Source organism: Schistocerca gregaria, chromosome X (assembly GCF_023897955.1).
Source record: "Schistocerca gregaria isolate iqSchGreg1 chromosome X, iqSchGreg1.2, whole genome shotgun sequence".
NCBI classification, from domain to species: domain Eukaryota; kingdom Metazoa; phylum Arthropoda; class Insecta; order Orthoptera; family Acrididae; genus Schistocerca; species Schistocerca gregaria.
The window spans coordinates 478,663,009-478,689,678 of record NC_064931.1 but is presented as its reverse complement, the minus strand read 5'-3'; the positions used below and the strand labels follow the sequence as shown (position 1 = coordinate 478,689,678).

The following is a 26,670-nucleotide window of genomic DNA, read 5'->3' as shown; positions in this document are numbered from 1 at the left end:
TTAGTGCAGGAGACTCGGGATAAATTATTCAAGAGTGTGTAGATTAATTTTATTTGAAGATTAATTTTATTTGAATGTTAAATGTCTGAGAATTTTGTCGGTAAACTCTGGGTATTCATAAATATATGAGGAATTAAAAACCAGATATAGCTTCAATTCAATTTACTCTTAGAAATCAGATATATTATAAATCAGACAGTGTTGTTAAACATACCTGGACCAAAACAGCTGAATGGCAAAGTGCTTCATTGAGGGTAAAAATAATATTACTGACAGGTAGAACTCCAGGATCATGTCCCCATGTAGTCACCAAGAGCTTTTCATATTTACAGAATACAGCTGGTAGCCTCTTAATTCGAGAACCTGTAAAATCCAGAGAGAATAGATGAATAGCATGAAAGTGATTAAAGTTACTTCAAGCAATACTTGTCATTTTGCATAAAAATGTTGTTATAATGCAGTCAATGGAATGCTTTCACAAACATACCAAACCATCACTTAACTTTCAAAAATACAATTTCCTTCAGTGAGACAGAGTCTTTCCTTCTCATCCTCTTCAATAAGTCTCCTCTGGCCTGGGGTTCCATGCAACTTTTCCACAATCCCTCCCCATTTCCTAAACCTCACCAGTCACTTTTATTCATCTGCCTTCCTTCCCCTTCAATCCTCCTATGGGTGGAGGAGCCCATGGCTCCAAAAGCTTGTACATGTCATTAACTTATATGAGTTTTCTTCTACTATTGCTTGGTGAGTAGATTTTTGTCTATACGGTTATATTTTCAAAAACTGATTATTGTCAATGCTACATTATCATTTAGCATTAATCATATAATCACCTACAGTTGCCTCTTTTTTAATTTTGAAAAGTTAAAGAATGGTTTTTGCTGTATAATACCAATCTTTGTGTGTAAGACCCCAACTATCAAGTGTATCAGTTGTCAGGCAGTGGAGTAGTAGTTGTTAGGAGGGCGACTGGACAAGTAATGTACTTTGACAAGCAATGGGATGATGAAATGTTGTTGAACACAATGTATGAAAACTGAGTTTTAGTAAGTGCCAACATATGTGCTGTGTCTACAACTGTGTTGGGTGCCAACTTCTTGCGTATTTTTCCAGCACTGATGAACACAGGAGGAATGCTGGTAATTTGCTTATTATGTATGGACAAATGAAGTGGATTAATTACAAGCACTTTTCTGGCATGCCAGCTACTGCACAGTTGTGTACATGGTGGTGATCAAACAGAACTGTGTGCAAAACTGTTAGTGCAATTTCAGGATCTCATAAACGTATGTAATGTCAAAACTGCTCACAGATGGCAGTAAATGTATATAACTGACAACCACAACACACAGTATATAATGATTTCACTGTCACCATATTCAAATAATTTTTTACCCAGTTCCCAAATTTTATAGTAAAGGCTTTAAATAAACTTCCTTTTTAATTTACTAGGCCCTATAAACTCGGAGAGTCATATAAAAAGTAATGATTTTCTATTTTCTAAATAAGTTGTTGTGAATATTATATTTAGATAATGAGTAACTATTTTCAATACCTCTCACATATAGTTCAGCTCACAGTTGAAATAAGGGCTGCAAATTTGCTAGTTTAAAATTTTTCCACGGTGATTCTCAGTGAGAATTTACAAATCTGTTTGAAATACCATTGCATCATTTTTACAACTGCAGCAGAGCCTATGTGTACCTTTTCATGTTTTCCACTTTCTACAACCGTATACTTGTCATTATTTTTCAGATAATATAACACATATTTTTCTGCGGTATTTTCAGCACAATTTATTGGTACAGATATTTTTAACAATTTTTTTCCAAACTACATGTAAAGTATTTTTATTCTACTTAACTTTTCAGATACAGGCCAACACACATGCACAGTTAACAATTAAATGCAAATGACAAGTATTGCAATGCAAAATAAAATGTGGCTGGACTATACTGTGAAAAGAGCTGCATCACAAGAGTGTTCTGATTCAGTAACAGAACTTTCAAAATGAATTTTTCACTCTGCAGGGATTCTGCACTATAACAAGCTTCCTGACATGGCATATCAGTGGAGTTTGGAAAATAAGAAAGATATACTGACAGATCGAAACTCAGATGAGATGTGAATTGTGCTTGGCTTGCTCAGTTAACTGCTTTGCCTGCAAAAGGGAAAGTTCAAGGTTAAATTTGTTCAAATGGTTCAAATGGCTCTGAGCACTATGGGACTTGAACATCTGAGGTCATCAGTCCCCTAGAACTTTGAACTACTTAAACCTAACTAACCTAAGGAGCCCCCCCCCCCCCCATGAACCATGGACCTTGCCGTTGGTGGGGAAGCTTGCGTGCCTCAGCGATACAGATGGCCGTACCGTACGTGCAACCACAACGGAGGGGTATCTGTTGAGAGGCCAGACAAACGTGTGGTTCCTGAAGAGGGGCAGCAGCCTTTTCAGTAGTTGCAGGGGCAACAGTCTGGATGATTGACTGATCTGGCCTTGCAACATTAACCAAAACGGCCTTGCTGTGCTGGTACTGCGAACGGCTGAAAGCAAGGGGAAACTACAGCCATAATTTTTCCCGAGGACATGCAGCTTTATTGTATGATTAAATGATGATGGCGTCCTCTTGGGTAAAATATTCCGGAGGTAAAATAGTCCCCCATTCGCATCTCCGGGAGGGGACTACTCAAGAGGATGTCGTTATCAGGAGAAAGAAAACTGGTGTTCTATGGATCGGAGCGTGGAATGTCAGATCCCTTAATCGGGCAGGTAGGTTAGAAAATTTAAAAAGGGAAATGGATAGGTTAAAGTTAGATATAGTGGGAATTAGTGAAGTTCGGTGGCAGGAGGAACAAGACTTCTGGTCAGGTGACTACAGGGTCATAAACACAAAATCAAATAGGGGTTATGCAGGAGTAGGTTTAATAATGAATAGGAAAATAGGAATGCGGGTAAGCTACTACAAACAGCATAGTGAACGCATTATTGTGGCCAAGATAGATACGAAGCCCACACCTACTACAGTAATACAAGTTTATATGCCAACTAGCTCTGCAGATGACGAAGAAATGTACGATGAAATAAAAGAAATTATTCAGATAGTGAAGGGAGACGAAAATTTAATAGTAATGGGTGACTGGAATTCGAGTGTAGGAAAAGGGAGAGAAGGAAACATAGTAGGTGAATATGGACTGGGGCTAAGAAATGAAAGAGGAAGCCGCCTGTTAGAATTTTGCACAGAGCACAACTTAATCATAGCTAACACTTGGTTTAAGAATCATGAAAGAAGGTTGTATACATGGAAGAACCCTGGAGATACTAAAAGGTATCAGATAGATTATATAATGGTAAGACAGAGATTTAAGAACCAGGTTTTAAGTTGTAAGACATTTCCAGGGGCAGATGTGGACTCTGACCACAATCTATTGGTTATGACCTGTAGATTAAAACTGAAGAAACTGCAAAAATGTGGGAAATTAAGGAGATGGGTCCTGGATAAACTGAAAGAACCAGAGGTTGTACAGAGCTTCAGGGAGAGCATAAGGGAACAATTGACAGGAATAGGGGAAAGAAATACAGTAGAAGAAGAATGGGTAGCTCTGAGGGATGAAGTAGTGAAGACAGCAGAGGATAAAGTAGGTAAAAAGACAAGGGCTGCTAGAAATCCTTGGGTAACATAAGAAATATTGAATTTAATTGATGAAAGGAGAAAATATAAAAATGCAGTAAATGAAGCAGGCAAAAAGGAATACAAACGTCTCAAAAATGAGATCGACAGGAAGTGCAAAATGGCTAAGCAGGGATGGGTAGAGGACAAATGTAAGGATGTAGAAACTTATCTCACTAGGGGTAAGATAGATACTGCCTACAGGAAAATTAAAGAGACCTTTGGAGAGAAGAGAATCACTCGTATAAATATTAAGATCTCAGATGGCAACCCAGTTCTAAGCAAAGAAGGGAAGGCAGAAAGGTGGAAGGAGTATATAGAAGGTTTATACGAGGGCAATGTACTTGAGGACAATATTATGGAAATGGAAGAGGATGTAGATGAAGACGAAATGGGAGATAAGATACTGCGTGAAGAGTTTGACAGAGCACTGAAAGACCTGAGTCGAAACAAGGCCCCCGGAGTAGACAACATTCCATTAGAACTACTGACGGTCTTGGGAGAGCTAGCCATGACAAAACTCTACCAGCTGGTGAGCAAGATGTATGAGACAGGCGAAATACCCTCAGACTTCAAGAAGAATATAATAATTCCAATCCCAAAGAAAGCAGGTGCTGACAGATGTGAAAATTACCGAACTATCAGTTTAATAAGTCACAGCTGCAAAATACTAACGCGAATTCTTTACAGACGAATGGAAAAACTGGTAGATGCGGACCTCGGGGAGGATCAGTTTGGATTCCGTAGAAATATTGGAACACGTGAGGCAATACTGACCTTACGACTTATCTTAGAAGAAAGATTAAGGAAAGGCAAACCTACATTTCTAGCATTTGTAGACTTAGAGAAAGCTTTTGACAATGTTGACTGGAATACTCTCTTTCAAATTCTAAAGGTGGCAGGCCTAAAGTACAAGGAGCGAAAGGCTATTTACAATTTGTACAGAAACCAGATGGCAGGCATAAGAATCGAGGGTCATGAAAGGGAAGCAGTGGTTGAGAAAGGAGTGAGACAGGGTTGTAGCCACTCCCCGGTGTTATTCAATCTGTATATTGAGCAAGCAGTAAAGGAAACAAAAGAAAAATTTGGAGTAAGTATTAAAATTCATGGAGAAGAAGTAAAAACTTTGAGGTTCGCCGATGACATTGTAATTCTATCAGAGACGGCAAAGGACTTGGAAGAGCAGTTGAACGGAATGGTCAGTGTCTTGAAAGGAGGATGTAAGATGAACATCAACAAAAGCAAAATGAGGATAATGGAATGTAGTCAAATTAAATCGGGTGATGCTGAGGGAATTAGATTAGGAAATGAGACACTTAAAGTAGTAAAGGAATTTTGCTATTTGGGGAGCAAAATAACTGATGATGGTCGAAGTAGAGAGGATATAAAATGTAGACTGGCAATGGCAAGGAAAGCGTTTCTGAAGAAGAGAAATTTGTTAACATCGAGTATAGATTTATGTATCAGGAAGTAGTTTCTGAAAGTATTTGTTTGGAGTGTAGCCATGTATGGAAGTGAAACGTGGACGATAACTAGTTTGGACAAGAAGAGAATAGAAGCATTCGAAATGTGGTGCTACAGAAGAATACTGAAGATAAGGTGGGTAGATCACGTAACTAATGAGGAGGTATTGAATAAGATTGGGGAGAAGAGAAGTTTGTGGCACAACTTGACTAGAAGAAGGAATCGATTGGTAGGACATGTTTTGAGGCATCAAGGGATCACAAATTTAGCATTGGAGGGCAGCGTGGAGGGTAAAAATCGTAGACGGAGACCGAGAGATGAGTACACTAAGCAGATTCAGAAGGATGTAGGTTGCAGTAGGTACAGGGAGATGAAGAAGCTTGCATAGGATAGAGTAGCATGGAGAGCTGCATCAAACGAGTCTCAGGACTGAAGACAACAACAACAACCTAAGGACATCACACACATCCATGCCCGAGGCAGGATTCGAACCTGCGACTGTGGCGATCACACGGTTCCAGACTGAAGCACTAGTACTGCTCGGCCACACTGGCCGGCCCTTAAATTTGTAACACACTGCGTTACTGTGATCTATTTAACAATTTATGGAGTTGACATGGTAGTCACCACCTCCGTAGTATAGCACTCAACACTCTACAAATGTGAAAACAAGTACTGTAATTATTTGTAATGACCATGCAGAACAAACATTTTAGTGTGGTATTGTATATGATGTTCAAAAATTGTATTCATCTTTTATATCTTTTTCATATTTTACAACAAAACCCAAAAATACCTCTCTCTCAATCCTTAATAATACTGTACTCTCTGTTCCCACTTAAAATACTCGAAAAAATTCTCTCTCTTTTGCAAATAACATTCAGTCAATCTCATATAAAGAAGTGGAATGCATTAATAGTGACAGAAGCATGAAAAGTATTATCCTCATAAGAGAAATTTTCTATAGCAAAGGTACACAAAAGCTAACCCCATACAACATTTGTGTATAACACCTGTAGAAAGATATCTGAAGGTATGAACATAAAATAAGCACTACTGCTACTGCAATTAGTGTGTTAATTTGACATCCAAGCTGAAATAACTTCCTGGTTTACCACTGTATAAAATTCTTGCTGAAATAAATCATGTGATAATTTTTGTAATGAAAAAAAGTTGCAATGCATTAATTACCAGGCAGAATACATTCTTTAACATAATGTCACATTAAATTCTTACCTTTCACTAGAAGTAGAGATGGAGGACCATATCCAGTAATATAATATATGAACAGTTTAAACCACACACTATTTACTTCCGGAATAGCAGGTCCTAGGTGAGGTGGCATACAGCTGCTAATTGGTCTTATTTCTTTACTCAGTGGTGCCATCGAAACAAGCAGCCTGCAACACAAACACACAGTGTTTTTCTTTAATGATCTGCAAATATAAAGAGAAACAGAGAACACATGAACAGACACCACACACACACACGCGTGTGTGTGTGTGTGTGTGTGTGTGTGTGTGTGTGTGTGTGTGTGTTTAAGACAGCAGATTTCTGTCTTTAAGTGTCTAATAGCAAATGATGGTCTTCATATCTAGAAGTTTTGTAGCTGATGGGCAAAAATGTCTAACTCTGGAACACACGGCCTGGCATCTGAAGTACTGTCATCAGATGGTTAATAAGTTTAATGCTGTCAGACAAATTCTGGTGTTAAAGAAAATATGGATTGACAAAAGATGGCTGCACCAATTTGTCTTAGACAAAAGTCATGTACCTGGATATTTTCTGATAATGTTCATAAAAAAAGTTAAAATAATTCAGAATGTAGCGGCCTACCTTCCATAGATGAATGGACTCACATAAGGCATTGGCAGATATGCTCTCGATGTATGTTGATATTAAACAGAGAGACTGAGATACAATACAGCCCATTGTGACATTTGCATACAACACAGTGTAGCAAGACACTTCACTTTATACACCATTCTTTCTGTTCCACATTCACCCTTTTATCTTCACAGACCTCTGGAAGTTTGACCAAGTCTTTGTTCGACATGATACTGCGTCCAAGCCCCTGCAGTCACTGTATGATTGAACATATCCAGTCCTCAGCAGGATGAGAAAATGTTTAAGGTTGATGTTATGAGTATGCCAACTACTATCTCCATTGACTGCCTTAAACCTGTTTTCTGCACTTTCTATGCTGGTACGAACAAAACATCTGATAGACCTATCACAGACATGACAGAATTATCTGGCACCCATCACAGACAAGCCACAACACATATTGGACATCAACCATGCTGACTCACCAGCTGCCATGGCAAAACCTGTTGTCATGCGATGTGGAGGTCATGTCCACTTCAATAGAAGATATCGTTAGCATTTGGGGGGACGGGGGTGATAAAGTAAAGTGATTGTACACCATAATGACATATGTGATTAAGAAGTAAGTTGATTATGCTCCACAAAATGATTGCTGACACATGTTTATTCTTTGTTTTATATAATTATTCCTTAGCTTTGTCTTTTGATGTTTTCTCAGGCTGTTCTGTGTCCTTGTATAATACATTATTAAAAAATAAAGTGAACATATTTAAACCACAATGGTTCAAAAATTTCATGGAACAATCTATATGATGAGAAAGTTTTAAATTTCACAGTAGATTCCAAGTTTGGAATTGGTGTCTAGCACCCTCTACCAAGTACTTAAGTGAGAATTGTGGAGTAATTATGACACTGTAGAATAACTAAGGTGTTGAAAAATCATCAGAATTCACAAAAAATAACAAGGCTCAAGGACACAACCTAGCACCTGTCAGGTTCTATGAAACAAAACTGTTATTGAATTATTTCCACTCTTGATCATCATTTACTGCATATCACTTGAGCAAATAACAGTTCCCAGAGACTGAGAAATGACCCAAGTCACACTTGTTAACAACAAAGGATTACAGAACTTATAAACTACACAACTTCTCTCTCTTTATAGTGTAATTCTACAGCAAATTTTTAAGTCCAAACATAATAATACATTTAGACCAAAATTACATTCCCCATGGTTAAACAGCACAGACTGCAAAAACATTCATCATGTGAAATCGATATGCACTTCACAAGGCATCCAAAGGATTGTGGTTATGAGGGAAAAGTGCAATATGAAGTTACCTCTGACACTAGACTTGACGGTAGAATGTTTCCACGATCAGAGAGCATCACACGGGGTACTCCGTGATGCAAAATGATGTCCTCTACAAGGAACTTTGCAATTTCTCGAGTTTTGGCAGTCAGCACAGCTTTGATGATACCACAGTGCATGACATGCCCTGGACATAATTGTGGCATTTGCTCCAATTGACATTCATTACAGCGGTTCATATAGAATCTAACAGATTGCTAGCTACTTGACCAGTGATAGCTGAGTTTGTTCTGTCTAGTTTTCAAGAATACCAGGTGACCAGATGTTGAAACACCATGGAAATACTTCTGGATAGCTGGCTGTATATGAGCCGGGATAACTAACAATGATTTCTGCACCAATGGATCGCAGTTCCTCTTATACAATGTTCCATCTATTAATTAGAATTGTCCTCTGGTTGGTTCCTCATTATTCCAAACTTCTATGGTTTTCAGCAATGTTGGACCTTCCCTTCTGTTCGGCAGCAACATAATTTAATGCAGTGATGACTGAGACTTTGTCCACACTGCAGTGTTCCACCATCTTACCAGTCAACCTGATGGATCCTCCAGGCTCGTGAGGCAGCATTGAGAATGGTAATCCATGACAACAGTGAATGGTTTGCCAAATAAACATAGACAGAGCTTGCTGATGGGTCAAACAACTGCAAGGCACCCTTTCACAGTTGTAGAGTAATTCTTTTTGGACACAGAGTACTCTGGAAATATATACTATCGCCCTTTTCAGCCTCTTCCTGAATTTTTACTAGAACTGTCCAAACCCCAAAATCACTAGCATCAGTAAGAAGTTCTGTCTTGACTTTGTCATGCAATGCTAAAACTGGAGAAGATTTAAGCACCTCACAAGGACAAGGAAACACCTTTCTTGTACCTCGTTCTGGGAAAATGTGGCATCCCCTTGCCGTAGTTCTTGCAGGGGACATGCATTGGAATGGAGTCCTTTAAGAACCAGCAGTATTATGAACCCATTCTGAGGAAACTTCTCACATTACAAGCATACCACAGAGTTGGAAACTCTGTAACTGTTCTTATTTTCTCTGAATCTGTCTGCACTCCACTGCCATTCACTTGTCACAAGATTTTTATTTCTTGGCAATGAAGAAGCACTTTTTGGGATTCAGGCAGAGACAAGCATTCTGAACACATTTCAACACAGTTGTCACTTGTCTTAGGTGTACTTCAAATGACACTGGAAGGAAAAAAAAAAAACAACCCTGTGTCATCCAGATAGAAAATACGCATCTTCCATTTGAGGTGTTGAAGCAGGCTGTCACAAATTCAAAGGTGGCTGGAGCGTTACATAGTCCAAATGGCATTACTTTCAATTTATAGAGGTCATCGGGAATTATGAAGCAATCTTTTCCCTGTCAGCCTCATCAATCTTGATTTTGCCAGTATTCTGACTGTGTGTGGGTAGTTTAGAAATACTTTTCTCCACTTTAGATTTGAAAGCATCCAAAACTGATGCTGGATAGCTGTTAGTCACTGATGATGTTCCTCAGCTAGGGTATATCCTAATGGTAGTTCAATAGTAGCTTCCTCTTCTGTGCTGTCTGTAAAGGTAGCAGAGCACACTATTCTTCCTCAATGATCCCAATGTGCACTTGCTGGACTGGTTCGGTTCCCTATGCACATACCTTCAGCGGTGAATTGTGGATGCTCATGACAGTAACCCAAACTTCCCATTAACCACCTACAATGCTTACGATCATCACTGGCATGTAGATTTCTTTTGTGAGCCTGATTAGCTTTGTGCAATCAACAAAAGCTTCACACTTGAACTGTGGATCTCAACTGAAGACTGAAACTTGTCTTGATGATGATGCGGTAACAGTATCTTAAACAGCAAACAACTGCACAGAGTAATCTTTGTTATGTGAGCTTGCTGGAATAGGTTAATCAATCTGGAGCTCTGATAGTCCACAGTCAATGACTGCATGCAATGCCTGCAAGAAGTCCCATCCACTAAGACCACATTCTATTAAATGACAAATTCAAAATGCTATGTTCCTTCACTGATAGTTATTCCTGTAATACATATCCCATTGGCTGGACGTACAGAGCTACTGCAAATGATTCAACTGCAAAAGTATTACATGTACAAATATGGCTGATGCATGAACAGAACTGTAAACTCACAAAGTATGTATTTTGCTCTCTAAAAAGATTCTATGAGGCCCCTCTGGTCACATGACAAATGCCTAAACAGTAATCAAGTTTATTCCATACCTCATGTAACAACACCCTGTCAACGGTTATCACGGCAGCATTGATGCATTCTCGCAGTTGTCCCAGTGTTCTTGCATATGGGAGTATGTAAATATGGTCCTTAATGTACCCCCAAAGGAAATCACAAGGCGTTATGTCAGGTGATCTGGGGGGCATTTCAAGGAAAGAGAGCCACGTCATATTCATCATTTGGTCCCCTCCCCCAAATCAAACAACCAACCATATTTACCACTATGCCCAATGCAGTGAATGGAAAGTTTGCCGTTTACGTAGCGACGAACATCGATGCTACTATGAGGGGTTGCCCCATCTTGTTGAAAAATGAAATTCTTGGAATCAGCAGTCAGTTGTGGCAACAACCACTGATAGTTATTGACATCAAGGTAAAATGTACTCATCACAGTCTTCTCACAGAAGAAAAACTGCCCATACAGCTTCGTCTGTGACACTGAACAGGAACTTAACCTTCGACAAATCTGCCCAACACTCCCACATTGTGGTGATTAACCTTTCCAGACAAAGAAATGGTGCTTCTTCACTGATCATCCGTTTGGAGGCAAAATGTTCATTCTCAAGTGCTTACTGCATTGTGTTGCAAAATGGAAAGCACTGGCAACCTTCCAATTTTAATTGCTGCACAAGCTGCAGACAGTACAGTTTGCAATGTAACCGCCATCACAAAATCTTCCAAACAGCTTGCTGTGGTATTCGAAGTTTGTGGCTTATGCAGACTGTTGATTCTTTTTTTTCAACTGAAAACTTTCTCTCACCCTCTCCTTGGTTGCAGCTGGCACACTTGGTCGAGGGTACTTTTCTGTTTACAGAGACACCCAATGCCGAGACCAATACACCATGTTCTGCTTACTTGGCAGTTCTTTTACGTAATTCGTTCTAAATGCATGCTGCACTGTTGTAACAGACAAATATCTCACATACTGCAACACACAAAAACTCTTTCCTTGCTTTGTCACCATTTTTTCAGGCACTGCACTCACAATGCCAACCGGTGGGCACAATGCAAATTCGGTGAGTTTACAGTTCTATTCATGCACCAATCATATTTGTATATGTAATACTTTGGAAACTACAGAACTCTGAAAACAAATGAATCATTTATAGCAGCCTTGTATTTCCCATTTATGATCTTCAGCAGTGTATTTCCCATTTGTGACCTTCAGCACAATCGCTTTCATATCATGTAATACAATCTTCTTTAGCTGATGATGATTATAAGTGTTCCACATTACAGAAATAGAAATCTAAATCGACTAGTGCCCAGACTGGTTGACTGTAGATGAAAGTTCATGTCATCTTGGCAACTGTCATCCCTGGAGTAGACTCAACTCCATAGACAGCCATCTCACTTCATTTTACTAAATTTGGTGGCTAGGCAAGTGGCTGGTACCTTTGTGCAGTGACAGGAAAAAGCTACAACATGCCGAGGGTGACAGGGAAAGCTACAACATGCTGAGGAGTAACCTCATCCATGGTACAGTAATGAGATTCGTCCCACAGGTCAACTACATTCACCTGCAGTTGACTGTTGTGATGGTTGATGTCTTGTGGTGTAATAGTCATCAAACACTCATCTCCTTTCTCTGCAGTAGTGCACAGTGTGTCTGGGTATCCAATGTTGTAACTCTTCAGGCTTTCCCGGCGATATAATGACATATTGGGATGTCGGATGAAGGTTACGAGCTATGTGACCGAAATATCGTGCAAGTACAACACTGATATCTGGCAGAACACCCGACAACCCAAGATGTCAGAATGGCATGTTGTTTTTCATCCTTTAAATGTGTGTTTTTCTGTGGGACATTTTACTTGGTGGAAGAGTTGGTAGTACCTGCAGTGGTCCAAAGTAGGGTTGTTGTTCGATTGGGGGGGGGGGGGGGGGGGGAGGGAGGCGATAAGTCAAAGCCCATTCTTCATGATGTGCTCGACTGGTGATGGAGACTCATGCCACCTCTTGTTCAATATTCTCTATTACTTCATTGCTGTATATCTTCTCATACAGTCTGGTTTATAAGAGAGGCGAGCTCATGGTGATCTTCTACAACTGCTACAGGGGCCTCATTTGGGGTCGGCTTTTGTCTCACTCTTTTCTATTACATTTCCTTGATTCCCTGGCACCACTTGATGGATTCCTCTGTCATTATGACATCCATTATCAGATGATCTCAATAAATGTCTTCTGCAACTCCTTTCATCAAGTGTGAGATTTAGTCAGCTTCTGTCATATTTGGACTCACAATGTGGCATAGGGTGAAAATATTCTACATGTAATACTGTCATTTCTCTGTGACGTTGGGGCCTGTTCTTAGATTGTATTCCTGCAGCGTTGACTTACTGATGATTGTAGCCAAACGATTGCTTTGGTTCAACCTGGAAATTGTTCCAGCTCTTGAGCTTTGTTTTCAAACCACTGGTGGGCTATACTGCCTAAATAGAAGTGCCAAACACACCATGCAATCCCACCTGTTGTGTATGGTGACTCGGTTGAATTCTTTCGCTGAATTTGATGGGTCCTGACCAGTGTCTTCAAAGAACACTGATGGATGCCTGATGTTCTTCAAAGAACACTGATGGATGCCTGATGTACAGCTGAATTACTGCTGGCTTGGAGTCCACTGGTCCACTCAATATACACATCTTAGGAATGACTTACTGCTTGTATTCTGGTTCCTGTCCATGTAGGCAACAGCTATTACATTGTCTAACTGGAGCCACAGTGTTGCAGATGCTTTGAAGTACCTGGCATCTTCACCTAACAATGTCATGTAGTATCCTCAATCAAGTCCAAATCCAAAATCAGGGTTATCAGAGAAGTACAACATTTAGCACTGATAGGAAATTTGTTACAGACAACACCATACAGACAGAACATAACTGTCTCCTGGACAGAGATTGCTGCTATATAGGCACTGAAGCGCCAAAGAAACTGGTATAGGCATGTGTATTCAAATAAACAGATATTTAAATAGGCAGAATATGATATTGTGATCGGCAATGCCTATACAAGGGTTTGGCACAGTTGTTAGATCGGTTACTGCTGCTAGAATGGCAGGTTATCAAGATTTAAGTGTGTTTGAACATCATGTTATAGTCGGCGCTAGAGCAATGGGACACGGCATCTCTGAGGTAGCCATGAAGTGGAGATTTTCCTGTATGATACTTCACAAGTGTACCATGAATATCAGAAGACCAGTAAAACATCAAATCTCAGACATCCCTGTGGCCAGAAAAAGAGCCTGCAAGAACGGGACCAACGACAACTGAAGAGAATCATTTAATGTGACAAAAGTGCAACCCTTATGTAAATTGCTGCAGATTTCAATGCTGGATCAACAACAAGTGTAAGCTTGTGAATCATTCAACGAAACATCATCAATATGGGCTTTTGGAGCCAAAGACCCACTCGTGTACCCTTGATGACTGCATAACACAGAACTTTACACCTTGCCTGGGCCCTTCAACACTGACATTGGATTGCTGATGACTGGAATCATATTGCCTGGTCAGACGAGTCTTGTTTCAAATTGTATTGAGTGGATGGACGTGAACGGGTATGGAGACAACCTCATGAATCCATGGACCCTGCACGTCAGCAAAGGACTGTTCAAGCTGGTGGAGGCTCTGCAATCGTGTGGGGTGTGTGCAGTTGGAGTGATGTGGGACCCCTGATGCTCCTAGATATGACTCTGACAGGTGACACATATGTACACATCCTGTCTGATCACCTCATCCATTTGTGTCCATTGTGCATTCCATCTTGTCTGATCACCTCATCCATTCATATCCATTGTGCATTCCAATGGACTTGGTCAATTCCAGCAGGACAAAGTGACACCCACTATGTCCAGAATAGCTACAGAGTGGCTCCAGGAACACTCTTCAAAGTTTAAACACTTACACTAGCCACCAAACTCCCCAGACATGAACATTATTAAGCATATATGGGATGCCTCACAACATGCTGTTCAGAAGAGATCTCCACCCCTTTTTACTCTTGCGAATTTATGGACAGCCTGCAGGATTCATGGTGTCAATTCCCTCCAGCAGTACTTCATACATTAGTCAAGTCCATGCCATGTCATGTTGCGGCACTTCCGTGTGCTTGCGGAGGTCCTACATGATATTAGGCAGGTGTACCAGTTTCTTTTGCCCTTCAGTGTATATACATCAAATATTCCAGAATACACAAATATATTTCGAGAACTTTCCACAACTGACAGTTACTAAATAACAAATAACTGCTGGTGGTTGGGTTTGAACTGACAATCTGTAGCATGCCAGCCTGCAACGTCAGAGACTACGCTACACAGCATGCACCATATCTCGTGCCAATACTGTTACATCACTCTGGAAATAGGTCATTCAACAGGCAAGAGACAATCCACATATTTCCAAAACAACCTTTTGGCCCATATGATTCTCATGCCTCTCTTTTTATACACACACACACACACACACACACACACACACACACACACACACACACACACACATGTACGTGAAACAAACCTTAAGTGTGCATCATTCAGATGGAAGCAGTTTTCTGCACCAACAAGGAGTTCTTGGCTAACCTTGTAGAGGTCTGTATAATGTGAAGGAAAGTACTTTCAAAAGATAATAAAGAAAATATTTCAGAAAAACAGGCATCCTCTTGCAAAAGAAAAGGCAAGAGATTCAGGAATTTGCAGCAACAAAGACACCAGATACATACAGCTGGATAAAAGGGGCATAGATAATTTCTTAAGTTAACTGCTGACAAAGAGACAGAATCAGAAAAAATAATCACAGCAGCAAAAAATGCTCCCTTATACCTGTATATTTCTTGATGCAGTTATCAATAAAAACAAACACTGTTCTCCACAGATGACTCACAATACACTTTCCTTACTGGGTATGTTGAATGGCTAAGTGGGAATGGCTAGAGAACAAATGCAAGACTGTACAAGCATGGAGGAGGAACATACACTATGTGATCAAAAGTATCCAGACACCTGGCTGGAAATGACTTACAAGTTCAGTGAGATCGAAGATATGACACTGGAAAAAGAATTTAACAAAGTACTGAAAGATATAAGCCAAAACAAGGCTCCTGGAAAAGACAACATTCCCTCATAATTCTTGAGATACTTGAGAGAGCCAGCCATGACAAAACTATTCCATCTGGTGTGCTAGATACTGGTAGATGAAATAGACGAAATACCCCCAAAACTTCACCAAGAATGTAATAACTCCAATTCCAAAGAAAACAGGTGCTGACAGATGTGAATATTACTAAAATGTCAGTTTAATAAGTTATGGTTCCAAAATACCAACATGAATTATTTACAGAAGAAGGGAAAACTGGTAGAAAGCAACCCTAGGAAGTATCAGTTTGAGTTACAGGAAATGCAGGAACATGAGAGGCAATACTGACACCACGACTTATCTCAGAAGATAGGTTCAAGAAAGGTGAACCTACTTTTATAGCATTCATAGAACTTTTGACAATGTTGACTGGAGTATGTTTTTTGAAATTCAAAAGATATCAGGGATAAATTACATGAAGCACAATGTTATATACAGTTTGTACAGGAAGCAGACTGCAGTTATGAGAATTGAAGGACAGAAAGGGAAGCAGTGGTTGAGGAGGGGGTGAGACACGATTGCAGACAACATTTGATGTTATTCAATATATACACTGAGCAAGCAGTGAAGGAAGCTGAAGAAAAATTTTGATTGGAAATTAAAGTTCAGGGAGAAGAAATAAAAACTCAAAGGTTTGCTGATGACATTATAGTCCTATCAGAGACAGCACAGGAATTGGATAGAGCAGTTGAATAGAATGGACAATATTTTGAGAAGAGGTTATAAGATGAGTATACAAAAAGAAAACAAAGGTAATGGAATGTAGTTGAACAAAATCAGGCAATTCTGTCAGTATACAATCAGAAAATGAGACACTAAAAGCAGTAAATGAGTTTTGTTATTTGAGCAGCAAAATAACTGATGATGTCCAAAGTAGAGATGACATAAAATGCAGACTGGCTACAGCAACGAAATCATTTCCAAAAAAGAGGAACTTGGTAACATCAAATATGAACTTAATGTGTTAGGAAGTCTTTTCTGGAGGTATCTGTCTGGAGTGTAGTTTTGTATGGAATTGAAATATTGACGATAAGAACTTCAGACAAGAAGAGCATAAAGACTTTTGAAATATGGTGATACAGAAGAATGCTGAAGATAATAAGTTGGACAGATAATGTAACTGATGAGAAGGTAGTGAATCAAATTTGGGAGAAAAGAAATTAATGCCACAATTTGACTAAAAGAGGAGTTTGTTTATTAGGACACATTCTGAGGCATCAAGGAATTGTCAATATTGTACCTGAAGGGAAGTGTGCAGGGTAAAAACTGTAGAGGGAGGCCAAGGGATGAAAACAGTAAGCAAGTTCAAATGAATGTAGGTTGCAGCAGTTTTTTGGTAATAAAGAGGCTTGCACAGAAAAGACTAATGTGGAGAGCTGCATCAAACCAGTCTTCAGACAGAAGACCACAATAACAGGGTGAAACACACAAATATGAGATATTCAGCAAAAATAAAACATACGTGTATGAAAAGAAAACACAGTGAGAGACTAAATATGAAAAAATTGGATAGTTACAGCAAAAGACAAAATACAAAAATTTGCGTGTTCATTAGTCATTTTTTTAAAAACATGTGTCATCAAATTTGGGTGGAAATAAATTAGGAAATTTCATTAGCTGCAACAATTTGCAGTGCTTACTGGCTGAACAATGTACACAAGGTATCAGAAGCATTTGAGGGTTGAATAACATGTGCTTACTAGTTTTGAAAGCAGAGGAAAAAAGAGAGAACATTAAAACCTTGGGTTCTTGTAGCTTTAAAGCAGTTTCATCAGCTTTCTTGTACTTTTTTTCCATTTCATGCTATATCTTTCTGTTTACAAAGAAGGAAATGATTTACAAGTTCTAACAGGTTACAATATAAAATATCTTTTGATCTATGTGCATGTCAGGCCTGCTCCAGATAATGTTTCTGTACCTGGTAAGCAGAAGCTGTTTTTATGTGCCAAATTGTGTTTATGTTAATGTGTAACATCCATACATTAGAGATCATGCAATTCTGTACTTTAATTAACACTTCACTTTTCATAACTTAAAGAAGGCACAAGAAAACTTTATATGGAATTTACCTGTAATTCTTAACAAGCAGGCGAGTGCAGGTAGCAGGATCTAAAGACTGCAAGCTTTCACAGCGTACCAGATCTAGAGGCAAGTTCAGATCTTGTCCCATGGCAGGATTGCTCCGTAAAAATCCAATGGTAGAACGTAAATTGAAGGCATGTTCAAAGTATCGTTGAGCTTCACCTTCACTATCCACTGTTGATATGCTATCTAGTTCAGTAACAAAGCTATCTAGTGATTCATCAGATAGCTTCCCCACTTCAAACATGGTTACTGCGTGATTCTTCAACCCCTAAAGTAAAAAAGTAAATCACACAGTAAACACACACAGAAGGATACAACTTATGTCATTAAGTAGTAGAACATGGTGCAAGTAATGCAAACTCTTGACATATATTATTCTTTTATGCAGGACCACTATAAGTGCAACTCCAAAACTAAAATAAATTCTATAAATTGACTTGAGCATACAGAAATGAAGTGTTGAGATGAAAGATGTTTAATAGTTAGCTTCATATAACACTAATCAGAAAAAAATGGAGGTGGGGGGCAAGATGGAGAGACATTAGTGGAAGCAATAATTTGGGAATGTAAGTAAAGTGCAAGGACTGACAAAACAGTCAGATGTTGGACAAGAGAATGTAGACAAGAACAGGAAAAGGAAAAAAATGGATGAGGAACATGAGGTCAGTTGAACAAGGATAATGTGAGAAATCAGTCATGGCCTTAATGGAGGAATGAGCCTGCCCTTCATCTGAAGCATTTGGAGAAACTGATGCAAATTTAAGTTAGGAAGGTTGAATAGGTATTTGAATCTCACATTTCCCGAATCTGAGTTAAATGCCTTACTTGTGGTAGTGAGGAACCCTGGATATTAAGAACAGTAGAAAATAATACTATCCAGATAGCAGAAAATGTTGTGTTTGAAGAATAATGAGGCAAAACTATACTGAACATACAGGAACAGAAAGAATTCTATGTCTGTCTGCTCTTGGAATGTCTGTCATATATTGGAGTAATGCAATCCTACAATTCCAGTTTCTCCAAAAAATGCTGGTTCTTTTGCCATTTTCAATTTCAGTTGATACAACACAATTCATGATAGTGTTCTTATTTTTTAAACATAACCACTTACTTTATTTGAGCTTGTGGGTTATATACAATAAGATATTCCATATTTGTTCCCTAATATTAGAAATTTTGCCATTTTGTGATTGGATTATAATATAATTTCCTTGGAAAAAAAACCAGATAAAGCAAGATGTGATATTTACGAGTCAAAATTTTACCCGTCTTTTTCTTATTTAAAGATGTTTTGGCTAATGTAATGTACCATATTTTCACTGTGCTGACCTATTCCCCAAGTATAATAATATATACTGAGAAAATGATCATTATTTCCAAATCTATATCTAATGGGAGTCTGCCCCCAATCCTGCTATGATCTTCACACTTTCAGCTTTCTTTGAATATCTTGTACCACTGAATACTACAAATAGGCAACAGTAATGGTTTATCATCAACTAATACATTTCTACAGTTCTTTTATATTCCATCAACTGAGTCTTCTGTCACTTCTTGGTAGAACAACTTCATAATTATAAATGATAAGCACAGTATTGGATATATTCTACAGTGTATACTATAGAACATACACAACAATAATTTATAAACATTTCATATTTCTCAAGTCTTATTTCAATTTAATCACAATTTCTTGACATCACACATTAACACACGTTATTACCAAAGACATTAGCTCTCTTCAGAATGGTTACGAATGACTCAGTCAAATACTTATTCATAGCTGAACATTTCTGAAGGCTGAAAATAAAAATAGTTTTCAGACTGACTGTGTGCCATTGTGCAACTGCCACTCCAAAGTTGTCACATTCCTAATAATTCATTTCTCTCTCTTTCTTTACATGTTTACCTGCAATCTCTTTGGATTTGTGTTTTCATCAGCAGATTCTACATATTACCCAAATAATATTATGAAACAAGAGTCTATTGAGAGGCATTCTTTCCAAATCCCTCTATCAAAATGTGTAACACAACTTGAGTTTCCAAACCCAGGAGAATTCGCTTTCAGTGAACATGACTAAGATATTTTAAACATCAAAAACATGTCTCCATTTGTTGCCATTTAACAAAAGGTATTCAACTGCTGATATCCTTCTCTTCCTAACCTGATGTTCAAGAGGATATGCCTCCTAATGACACAACACAGCACCTTAACACTCATGTGATGGGATGTAGTGGACCACACATTGTGCTACTGTGGCTCTCCTACAGTCATCTTACCTGTCATATCTTATCGACTAAATAATTTCCCCGAATTCCCCAACAGAATCAGAGTATCAAGATACATTTCTCAGATGAGTATGTATGCTGAATAGCTTCAATGGTAGTCATGAAATCATTGTAGATGATGGATTTCTTAGCAGTGATATTTGACCTCTTCCTGAGTAGCTCTGCATTATAAATGGTAAATTATTTGGTGAGTTAATTTTCAGGATTCAGTTTGTGAACAGCCAAGGTACTCTCCCTGTCATATTTGTCAGTAAAAATATTATAAGACATCAACAGTGAAGTATGATGTGAAAATTCTCTTTATGTGATCTTTGTCTCTCTTAAAAAGTAAAGAACTTCACTTTTGGGGGATATTCAACACTGCCAAATTTTCTGATGACAACTCAATAAAAAAAAAAAAAAAAAAAAAAAACAAGCACAACCACAATTGACAGGTGCCTAGATGGATACAGCAAACTTATCAATATCACACTATTTGTTAACTGAATTAGAGTGAAACAATTTATACTACATACATGCATTCATGTGACTATACTAGTATCAAAACTGCAAAAGGAAACAGCTACAGATAGTTCAAAATGGTTCAAATGGCGCTGAGCACTGTGGAACTTAAAATCTGAGTTCATCAGTCCCCTAGAACTTAGAACTACTTAAACCTAACTAACCTAAGGACATCACACACATCCACGTCCGAAGCAGGATTCGAACCCGCGACCTTTGTGGTTGTGCGGTTCCAGACTGAAGCACCTAGAACCACTCGGCCACTGCGGCTGGCAGCTACAGATAGTGCTCCACTGTAAAATATCTGTAATAACTGTTACCATCAAATAGCCTACACCACAAGTGTATTCCTCAGCAAGAGCAGTATATACATATTAATGAGAAGGTGTAGGTTATTTCGCTTTTAGCAGCTATTTCACATATGTTGCAGTGGAGTACTATCAGTAGCTGTTGATTTTTACAGTTTTAATACGAGCATAGTCACATGCACATGTATGATGTAAATTGGTTCAGTATAATTCAGTTAAAGAATATTTTCATACTGATATGTTCTCTGTATCACCAAACCCAGCCGCAAATTAATAAAACTAATACACAAAGCTGATTGTCTTGTTGCTACACATAAATTAGGAACAGCCACTGACCCATTATCCAATAAAAGATTGAGTGCAGACTTATTTGCTGTTCTCGCAAATTTCAAACATTCATCTACAAATTAACAATGATAAATAAATATTTCATTTGTTGTGTTACTCAACAGGAAGATACATGCATCTATGATTTTTTTAAATTATATATCATATTTTAAACACCCATTACAAACTTTGATGACTTTTAGTTGAAACTGAATAGGTACTTTCGAAACAGTAACATTTCCAGGTTACTGAAACATAAAAATGTAGTGTAATGTACTCCCCTCCCCCACATCTCCTACATGAAAGAGTGATACTAATTTACTGTGTATCTTAACTACAGCTTTTGTAACCATCTACTGTAGTAACAATACCCAATGCTAGTAGCTGTTGTTGTTGTTGTTGTTGTTGGCAAACATGATGCTGGTGAACAGTTAAAGTAGATCTACTAAGTGACACAAATACACTCCTGGAAATTGAAATAAGAACACCGTGAATTCATTGTCCCAGGAAGGGGAAACTTTATTGACACATTCCTGGGGACAGATACATCACATGATCACACTGACAGAACCACAGGCACATAGACACAGGCAACAGAGCATGCACAATGTCGGCACTAGTACAGTGTATATCCACCTTTCGCAGCAATGCAGGCTGCTATTCTCCCATGGAGACGATCGTAGAGATGCTGGATGTAGTCCTGTGGAACGGCTTGCCATGCCATTTCCACCTGGCGCCTCAGTTGGACCAGCGTTCGTGCTGGACGTGCAGGCCGCGTGAGACGACGCTTCATCCAGTCCCAAACATGCTCAATGGGGGACAGATCCGGAGATCTTGCTGGCCAGGGTAGTTGACTTACACCTTCTAGAGCACGTTGGGTGGCACGGGATACATGCGAAACGTGCATTGTCCTGTTGGAACAGCAAGTTCCCTTGCCGGTCTAGGAATGGTAGAATGATGGGTTCGATGACGGTTTGGATGTACCGCGCACTATTCAGTGTCCCCTCGACGATCACCAGAGGTGTACGGCCAGTGTAGGAGATCGCTCCCCACACCATGATGCCGGGTGTTGGCCCTGTGTGCCTCGGTCGTATGCAGTCCTGATTGTGGCGCTCACCTGCACAGCGCCAAACACGCATACGACCATCATTGGCACCAAGGCAGAAGCGACTCTCATCGTTGAAGACGACACATCTCCATTCGTCCCTCCATTCACGCCTGTCGCGACACCACTGGAGGGGGGCTGCACGATGTTGGGGCGTGAGCGGAAGACGGCCTAACGGTGTGTGGGACCGTAGCCCAGCTTCATGGAGACGGTTGCGAATGGTCCTCGCCGATACCCCAGGAGCAACAGTGTCCCTAATTTGCTGGGAAGTGGCAGTGCGGTCCCCTACGGCACTGCGTAGGATCCTACGGTCTTGGCGTGCATCCGTGCGTCGCTGCGGTCCGGTCCCAGGTCGACGGGCACGTGCACCTTCCGCCGACCACTGGCGACAACATCGTTGTACTGTGGAGACCTCATGCCCGACGTGTTGAGCAATTCGGCGGTACGTCCAACCGGCCTCCCGCATGCCCACTATACGCCCTCGCTCAAAGTCCGTCAACTGCACATACGGTTCACGTCCACGCTGTCGTGGCATGCTACCAGTCTTAAAGACTGCGATGGAGCTCTGTATGCCACGGCAAACTGGCTGACACTGACGGCGGCGGTGCACAAATGCTGCGCAGCTAGCGCTATTCGACGGCCAACACCGCGGTTCCTGGTGTGTCCGTTGTGCCGTGCTTGTGATCATTGCTTGTACAGCCCTCTCGCAGTGTCCGGAGCAAGTATGGTGGGTCTGACACACTGGTGTCAATGTGTTCTTTTTTTTCATTTCCAGAAGTGTATACTGTTCATTTTGAAGACCCCATAGCAACTGAGCATTACTATTAATAGGAGATAACATCAGTCTGATGTAATAAAAGACATAAATACATGCAGTCAAAGTGCATTAACTAACTGATAAACATAATTCTATGCCAATTAAAACATTCCACACTGCATCATCAGACCATGCAGAGTCAAGTAAAGTGATGATAACAAATAATTTTTTTTTTTTTTTTTTTTCGCTAGTCAGGCAAACAGAGGGTCAGCATGTCAGTTCCATTCATGATCTGCATCCTCAAAAGGAATTGAGCCTAAGCTTTTACTGTTTGAAGTAAACATGTTATCAAAGAGTTATTGGTTGAGAAGACAAAATACTGAGTTATCAGTTAAATACTGTCTCTTTTGTGGCAGCTTTTGGCTTTTAAAAGAAGTTTTCAATTAATATTATCAGCAAACTGAAAGGAAACAAACATGCTCTTAAACTGTGTCATGCTTTTTTCAAGAAAGTATTCAAACACTGGGGATTTTTAATTGCTTATAACACAGTACAGTTTTATGGTGAAATGCACATTATTTTAAATTATTGGTGCACCCCACATGCCCAACCATGTAGTTTCTTTTCAACTTCCAGGGTTGTTAGGGACATTAAATGATGACAGAAAATATTATTCTTTCACTGGGAATAATGGCACTGACATTTCTCCAGCCACACACTCTTTACCTGAATAAATCTGTGGATAAATTAGAGGCAGCACTCACTGGAGATAAGTTGCCCATCATGAGGAATGCAGTTAGTGTTGAATCAAACAGGAAGGCAATGCGCATACTTCGTGGCTGGTTTGATAAGAAGGCTGCTTCGACCTCTTCTGTACCACTTGATGCATCATCAGTGGGTGTTGTAACTGCTTCACTAAATGGCGAAGTCAGGTCAAGAGGTACTGGTTCTACTGATATGCTCCTGGAAATAACACTAAAGCTTAATCTTTGTGCTACAATATTTCTACATTAGATTAATACACAAATTAAATGCACACACACAGAGTCACATCATAACCACCGTCAAGTCCAAATCTGAAAGCAAAGTCAATAATGAAGTACAAAACTTACCACTGAATGCATGTTTACTACAGATACCAATATACAAACAGAACAGAGCTGCCTCCTGGTCAGAGTGCTGCTACTGAATATTCCAGAATATACAAACATAAGAAATTTCATATATCTTCTAGAAATGATAAATACTAAAGAACTAGTATTTGCTAGTGATTGGATTTGAACTAGTTACACACAGCACACCAGCCAGTAATGCTAACTGTTACTCCACAGAGCTTGCAGCACAGCTCATGGCATTGCTCCTCCTCATGGAGAAACACAACAACCTGCTCCTTCAGAAGTTCCCAACTGAGCCGATTACAGCAACCTATATCTAGATCTAGATCTAGATCCTGTGTTGCAGGGCTGGATAATTATCTTGTTCAGGTCACACTGTCACATCCTACTCACTATGATGAACATCAAAGGTAATCCCTCTTGTCGAAGCTTTGCAATCAACAAGCAAGCCTTCAATTTTCTTAAACGAGAAGCCCACATCAATCTGTGCCTCATGACTGTAGTAATGTTTCATATGGGGGAGATGGACGACATTTCTACATTTTTGTCATCTTGATGAAGTGTCATAATTGTCAACTTTGTATATGATGGCCGATAAACAACGAAGGATATGATGCAGCTCAAAATAGCATTTTAGTAACTTTTCCCATACTCACACTTTCCATGTAGATGTAAAGCCCTATATCAAGTCTCCTGCACTGTATCTGTTTGGGCAGTGTTTTATGTTATTGCATTCTTGATCCTTCTCGTGGGCATCTACGGAACAGAATGTGGACCGGCTGTCTTCCTTCTTTGGTTCTAGTGACGACAAGTTTCACATAGTCAACCTGGATATCATCTTGTTGAAAGGGGAGCAGTGCATCCATTCTCATTTTGGCCATGGAGCGGAAAGAATAGTGTGAAGCGTTTAATGTCTTGCTTTGCTGTATTATACACAAATGTCATATCAGACAGTACTGAATACCAATACCTCCGACATCAATGTATCTGCCATAAACTGTTCTGCGACGTCATTTGTGTGTGGCAGGCAGTAGTCATTTTGTAGGTGATATTGCAATGTGAAATTACTTCTGATACTAGTCTCGACTGGAAATCATATTCATGAACAGAGACAATTGCATGGCATCTGCTGTTTTTCTAAATGATGTCTTCCAGAAAGAACCTTGTAGTTTCCGGAGCTTCAGCAGATAGTACGACACACATCAAAAAAAGTTTTGCGTCACCCAGGTTCCCAGAACTCCTGAAGATAGACATTGACTGTGGATATTGTATCATGGACACAGCCCGTTTGACTGTTCAGAGATGTCACTAAACCCACCCACAGATGTAAACAACCATGAGCAGCGCCTTACATGGAGGAGGTCCGACAGTCGACCAGTTCCAGTCATTCCACCAGGAAGGAGGTACACTGCTCGTGTTGTCCGTAGTTCAACCATGCCTAGATGGTCAATACTGCAGTTCGATCGTGTCCACATTGTTACTTTTTGCCATGAAGGGCTCTCAACAAGGGAAAAGTCCAGGCATCTTGAAATGAACCAAAGCGATGTTGTTCAGACACGGACGAGATACAGAGACAGGAACTGTCGATGACATGCTTCGCCCAGACCGCCAAAGGGCTATTACTGCAGTGGATGACCGCTACCTATGGATTATGTCTCATAGGAACCCTGAAAGCAATGCCACCATATTGAATAATGCTTTTCAGGCAGCCACAGGACGCCTTGTTACGACTCAAACTGTATGCAATAGGCTGCATGATGCGCAACTTTTCTCCTGACATCCATGGCAAGGTCCATCTTCAACCAGACTATTATCGGAGACGTGTTTGGAGGGAACTTGGCCAGTCTGAACACCTCAGACACACTGTCCGGCGAGTGCAGCAAGGTGGAGGTTTCCTGCTGTTTTCGGGTGGCATTATGCGGGGCTGACATGCACCACTGGTGGTCATGAAAGGCACCGTAATGGCTGCACGATACGTGAATGCCATTCTCTGACTAATAGTGCAACCATATCGGCAGCGTATTGGCGAGGCATTTGTCTTCATGGACAACAATTCGTGCCCCCATCGTCCACATCTTGTGATTGACTTCCTTCAGGACAATGACATCGCTCGACTAGAGTGGCCAGCATTGAGCATGCCTGGGATAGATCGTTGTTGAGGAGTGGGACAATCTGGACCAACAGCGCCTTGATGAACTTGTGGATAGTATGCCATGACGAATACAGGCATGCATCAATGCAAGAGGACAGGCTACTGGATATTAGAGGTACCTGTGTGTACAGCAATGTGGACCACCACCTCTGAAGGTCTCCCTGTATGGTGGTACAATGTGCAATGTGTGGTTTTCATGAGCAGTAAAAAGGGCGGAAATGATGTTTATGTTCATCTCTATTCCAGTTTTCTGTATAGGTTCCGGAACCCTCTGTTGCAAAACTTTTTTTGATGTGTGTACTTTGCTGCCCTCATAATGACTGAAATAGT

General features: G+C 39.9%; 1 protein-coding gene across 2 annotated transcripts in view; it reads right to left on the bottom strand.

Annotated features, from left to right (window-relative positions):
• Window positions 1–26,670, bottom strand: part of LOC126298908 (protein FAM91A1) — a 148,089-nt gene that overhangs the window by 44,900 nt on the left and 76,519 nt on the right. For both annotated transcript variants that reach the window (XM_049990450.1, XM_049990451.1), the window contains 4 exons: window positions 23,838–24,036; window positions 17,771–18,054; window positions 6,372–6,535; window positions 215–363 (listed from right to left, as the gene is read on the bottom strand). In XM_049990450.1, the coding sequence (XP_049846407.1) occupies window positions 215–363; window positions 6,372–6,535; window positions 17,771–18,054; window positions 23,838–24,036 (796 nt within the window). The remainder of the gene's footprint in view (window positions 1–214; window positions 364–6,371; window positions 6,536–17,770; window positions 18,055–23,837; window positions 24,037–26,670) is intronic.